A 6,000-nucleotide genomic window follows, 5' to 3' on the forward strand; every position below is an offset into this window, starting at 1 on the left:
TGTCGAAACCCATCTCTGTGAACTGGCTTTCTCAGAATGCCACTGTCACCGCCACAGCACTTCCCAAACAGCACAGCCTTTGTCAAGATGATGCAGAGCCGGCAGAACTTCTGCTTGTGAGAGCCAATCCAAATGATCCCAGACCCAGAGAACTGATCAGTACTTACAAAAGCATGACATGCTCTATGTCAGAGCATTGCACGAAGCATCTAACAATCATCCCCACACTGGCACCAGAAACTGGAACTGCAATTTTCATACATTTGGATATGAATGATGAAATGCAAGCAGCTGTTTATCTGAAAGACAGTACTTGTTAGCTGACTGATCACAATGGTAAATTACTAGTGTCTGTTTGTCTTCTCTTGTAATAAGGGCCATAGCAAAATTTATCAAACTTTTCAGAGACAAAAAATAGAATGCATGAAGCTCTTTACCCAACACTCACCAGCTCAAATCAAATACAGCTATTTTCAAATCTATTAAGATTAAAAAAAGGATGAGCAGTAAAAGAAAGTAATTCTGTATAAAGAAATAGTTTGTTAAGGCAAGCCAGCAGGAAGTGTTTAGTTGTCAAAGCTGGTTGTTATGAACAGAAAGATAAGGAGGCAAAGACAATATTTATGCAGTACTTTGATAAATGTCATTGCATATCTACAGGAGGCAAGGAGGTTCCTTGTGGCTCGCTGGACAGCTCCAGCTTTACATCCAAGAATTAATGTTTGCACTTCAAGAGAGAACAGACTACATTTGGGATTATAACTGGTGTAGGTTAAAAGAAAGAAGGATATGTACATTATCAAGATTTGATCTATCTGTTTCAATTTATAGACACAGAGTGAAAAGTAAATTCCTGCAAAAATGTAATTTACTGGATAAAATTTTAATGTAAAGTAAACCAGCTTTTCCCCAAAGCCCCCTTGTTGGATTTGCAAGTGCTGCAAACTTGAAAGTAACATAAATTAAAAAGGATCAGATTCAGCAGTGCACATAGCCTGTTTTTACTACCCCTATTTGCTCACCTCCCCCCCTTCCCAAAAAATAAAATCTGCAGAACTATTAAAAGAACCCAGAAATGTGCAAATGCTTGTTCTAATATAGTATTTTTTAAATATTTGGTTTAATAATATATAGGGCAAAATGAAAATAAAAAGAAAGCAGAAACACACTTCCTTAAAAAGTTGGTATCATTCACTACTCTGGTTTTCTCATTGTGAATCTCTCAGATCATCACACCACCAGCAGGATCCCACAGTAATCTCTAACACAAAGAAAGCTGATTGCTCAATTCAAAGCAATGAAGAGTTTGCCTTAGAGGAAAATGCCTCCCTCAGGCACTCATTGAGAGCCCTAAGCAATGCGAGTACAGCATACCCCATCTAAGCTAATAAATCAAACAGTGCAAAAGTCTGGTTTAAGTACTTAATCATTTATACTGTTAAATTTTTAGAATGGTTCCTGGCCACATTTTTGCCCCAGGCAATCTCACGGTATCTCAAACACTTCCCTCCCAGGAATGATCTGGGAGTGAGGCTGCACCATGGACCATTCTCAATGGGCAGTTTGCACACAGCCTCCCCATTTTAGAAGCTGAAGGAGCTTAATAGCACGGGCACAAGCCACTCTCTGGCATTTGGCCTGAAGGCTGAAGAGCTGTCCTGGCAATCTTAATGTACTAGTAGAGATATAACCTGTGAGACTGAAAGGAAACAAGCATGCACCTGATAGTGCACACTCTGCAATGAGATCCCTGCACTGTCTTCCTCCACCAGCTTCAGCAGAGGCATGCGAGAAGCAGGGCAGGCACCATTGCTCTGCTTTGCAGTATGAAGGCCACAGAATTTAGATGACTTAATCATTATTTCTCCTCTGCTTTTCACAGAATAACATGTAAGCAGATGCCTTATATGAACAAAAGCTAAAGGCAGCTTTCTTTCTAGCTAAGGGCAGCTATGAGTATCACCGAAATGTTTTGTGGCAAAACTACCAGTCAGCCAACGTCAGCCGTTCTTCCTTGCATACAACTACCTCCTTCAAATATCCAGTAATTATCACAAGATGGCTACAGATTTAAACCCCGCCAACATACTACACCAGGAAAGGCTTCTCATGATGAAATGTTTACGCTGCATTAATTCACAGTAGGACTGAATTTTGGCAGTGTCAGACCAGGAATATTACTTAAGTTGTCACCACTGGGTGATATACTCAAACTGCTCTGGCTGTTTTAACAGCTTCAGGAGAGCATATGAATTATAGCAAGCTTTGCTTTTGTTTTTGATGAATAATCCTCCCTCCTCCAAATTACGTGAACTCAGCAAGGACTGTATATCAAAATGTCAAAAGATTCATTTGCCTTTGTTTTATCGTTTGTTTGTTTTTCACATGCAAGTAAATCCATTTTCCAGTGTATCATATGTACAGAAACCCTCTAAGAGAACATAAATCTCAGAGCCTGCTGTGCAAGTCTTCACCCTTTTGCTGACCAGCCCTGTGAAATCTGACAGGTCATCTGCACCAGCATTTTCACATGGCAGATCTAATTCTGTACTAGAAAGTTGCCTCATTTCATAAGTGTTGCAAACCTGCAGCTCCCATAAGACACAATTGCTCAGCTGCTGGGAAAACTTAAGCTTCCTCAAGGCCTGCTCCCATAAGCAGCTATGCCTTTTCTCAAATCCATGAATGTGAACAGAGCCATTGACTTCGAGTCAACTTTCAAGCACTTTCAAGTTAAACAGGAACTTAAGAGCTTTGGATTTGAGCCAAAGTTTTAAAACATTGCTCTTCAGCATCTTGGTGCAAAGTTTCATCCAGCTGTAAAGCAGAGATACAGATTTACCAACAACATTCACAGATGAAAACACACCCCAAAAGAACACTAAAAGCTCTGCTTTTGCTACAACTGGAGCAACAAGAGCTGTTCTATATACGCGGCTGAAGATTGTCTTCCAACACGTTACTTCCACATACCACACAGGCGTACACGTAAGTATCAGACGCAAGCATGCGACATCCAAACAAGCTCTTCTATATAAGTACACTCAGAATACACTCAAAGTACACATTTCTCTCAGACTCAATGCGTTTTATGGAAACTTGACACTTTGATTCTTAATCTGTGCTACTTTTTTTTTCTTTTTTTTTTTTTAATTTCAATGCAGCTGTTTTGTTTTTACAGCAGCAATGTAACTACCAAAATTTACATAAATAATTCAAATGCAAAGTTACAGGGGAATGGGAAAACTGTCCATAGATTACATCTACACAGGAAGCACATGACATTTTTTGATTAATTGAAAAAGAATTGGGCAGCTCTCAGTACCTGGGTACTTTTGATAACCTCACTGGCAAGAAGTCCCCCTCTCTAAACATAAGCTGAAATATTTTTATGGACCAAAAGAAATCAATAAGGGAAAACAGAGCCTGGAAGAGAAGAAGGACTAAGAAACAAAGATTAGGAATAACAGGTTTGGACTTGAAAACAGCAAGTGTGTAGACCCATGGCACCCTGATCCCATGTGCACTGATCTCTGACTGAGGAAAAAAGACATTGGCAGAGCTGAGAAAATATTGTCTCTCTTCTAAGAAAGCTACTGCAAAGCTTTTAAGATCAAATTGTTGCTTGCCTTTAGAGCCTGTTGCTTTTCCTGACCTGGCTTCCCTCTATCTTTCTTTGTAAATTAGACAGAGACAAAAGGGACAAAAAAGACAGAACATAAGGAAATAGATTTTCTTTCTTTATCTAAGGAAATGTTAAAGGTGGGCCAATTACACTACAGTCCAGAAGGATCACTGTCACGTTTTAATTTTGCAGGAAGAGCCTTTACAAATTCTGCGCAAGATCAACGTACCTCCTGCTTAACCTCTCACATTAGTTTGGCAAATATCACTTACCACACTTAAAACTATCACTTAAAACAAACAAGCCACCAAGGAAGTCAGCCTGACTTAGGCGTGTGGGCTGGGAAAGTTGTTTTAAGTCCAGTCTGACACAGGCCAAGCTTATCTCCACCTCATCCCAGCATCACCCAGCAGGAAGCCTGTGATGAAGAAGGACCATGAGGAAAAGCCTCCCTTACATTTATTTGACTCCAGAGAAACTCCCAGCAAACACTTGGATGGACGCACGAGCTGAGCCCTGCCCTTCGCCACCCCTGTTTGCCAATCCCTGCGGTGAAAGAGCGACCGATGCCGAGCACACGCTGCGAGGAGAGGCTCCAGGGCGAGATGGTGGGGACCATGGGCACCAGCCAGGGCCACCCGCCGGCAGAAAATCCCCTTTCCTCTGGGGCAGGCAGCTGCGACCCCAGTGGGGTCCCTGTGGCGGGCCTTTTCTGGCAAGGAAAGGGGTCAGGGACGTGACTTTCACAGAGAACGGGGCAGCAAGAAGGGCCATGGTTCAGCCCAGGGACTCTGAGGGGACCCTGAGGCGAGCGGCCACGGGGAGAGGGTGTTTCAGACCTGTGAGGGAGCGGGTAACAGCCACCGCCACGGATCCCTCAGCGCCCGGGGTCAGGCGGGACCTGTGAGGGAGCGGTAACCGCCGCCCGGACGGGGTCTGTCAGTGCCCGGGGACAGGCGGGACCTGTGAGGGAGCGGGTAACGGTCCCCAGACGGGCTCTCTCGGCGCCCGGGGACAGGCGGGAGCGGGTAACGGTCCCCAGACGGGCTCTCTCAGCGCCCGGGAACAGTCAGGACCTGTGAGGGAGCCGTCAAGCGCCGCCCGGACGGGGTCTCTCAGAGCCCGGGAAAGGGGCGGCATCTGTGAGGGAGCGGGTAACGGCCACCGGGACGGATCCCTCAACACCCCGGGGAGGCGGGCGGGACCTGTGAGGGCCGGGGCACAGCCGCCGCTTCCCTCACAGACCGAGCGGGTTCCCCGCGGTGGCGGGGCGTCCCCCGCCCTCCCTCTCTCCTTCCCTCCCTCCCTGCCCCCCGCGCCATCCCTTTCCCCGGCCTCGGCACTTACGGGCAAGAGCAGGAGCGCGGCGGCCGCCGCCGCCGGGAGGCTGTGCTGCGGTGCCCGCCCCGCCATGTGGCCGGCGGGGCCGGGGTGGAGGGAGGGAGGGTGAGGGGGGTCTCCCCGGGACTGGCGCTGCCTGCTCAGCCGGAGCCCCTGCGCTGCCCCGGCGCTGGCATCTCCCCCCTCGGTTGCTGCCCTTGACCCCTGCCCGCCCGCCGCCGAGGAGCCAGCCCCAGCGCCGCCGGCGCGTCCCAGGGCAAACCCCCGGGAGGGAGGGAGGGAGGGAGCCGGGCGGGGGAGCCAAGCCCGCCCTCCGCCCAGGATGCCTCGGGGATGGAGGCGGCTGGGGGCTCCCCGGGGGACCGCGACCCTCAAAGCCTCCGGGAGCAACGGGGGCCTTGCTCTTCCCCCTCCACTGAACGCAAGAGGGGTTCCCCCCTGCACCAGGCACTGGGTACAATAGGGATTTCACTGCCCACAGCCCTCCAGAAGCAATGGGGTAACCTACTCCCCGAGCACTAAGTGCAATGGAGATCCCTTTCCCCCAAGCGCTGGTTGCAAGGGGGATGCTTTCTGCACAAGCCTCCAGAAATAACGGGGATCCTCCTCCACACCCCACCCCACCCCCCCGATATATTGGGAATTTCTCTTCCTCAGAGTTTCCAGGAACAAGAAGATTCTCCCTGCCCAGGCCCTAGGTGCAATGGGTACCCCTTTCCAAAATTAGGTGCAATGCAGACACCCCCCCCCCAATCCTTCAGGAGCAATAAGAATCCCTTCACCACCACCCTCTCCCGCCAGGCATTAGGTGCAATGTTAACACCATTACCATAAACATTCAGGAGCAATGGGTTTCCCCCACTGCCCAGGCACAAAGTGTACTGTGGATCCCCTACAAGCCTTGAGAAGGGAGGGGGAATCCTCCCTGACACTATGTGTGCGGTGAGAACCACCTGCCAATTCTCCAGGAGTAAGGGGACACCCACCCAGCCCTAGATGCAATGTTACTAGGTGCAATGAGGACCTCCACCTCC

General features: G+C 48.5%; 1 protein-coding gene across 1 annotated transcript in view; it reads right to left on the reverse strand.

Annotated features, from left to right (window-relative positions):
- CRHR2 (corticotropin releasing hormone receptor 2) overlaps positions 1 to 5,172 on the reverse strand; it is a 159,702-nt gene extending 154,530 nt beyond the window's left edge. The window contains exon 1 of the mRNA XM_069778296.1: positions 4,973 to 5,172. Coding sequence (XP_069634397.1) covers positions 4,973 to 5,038 — 66 coding nt within the window. The 5' untranslated portion in view covers positions 5,039 to 5,172. The remainder of the gene's footprint in view (positions 1 to 4,972) is intronic.
- Between the last annotated feature and the right edge of the window lie 828 nt (positions 5,173 to 6,000).

The sequence above is a fragment of the Haliaeetus albicilla genome, chromosome 2 (assembly GCF_947461875.1).
Source record: "Haliaeetus albicilla chromosome 2, bHalAlb1.1, whole genome shotgun sequence".
NCBI classification, from domain to species: Eukaryota; Metazoa; Chordata; class Aves; order Accipitriformes; family Accipitridae; genus Haliaeetus; species Haliaeetus albicilla.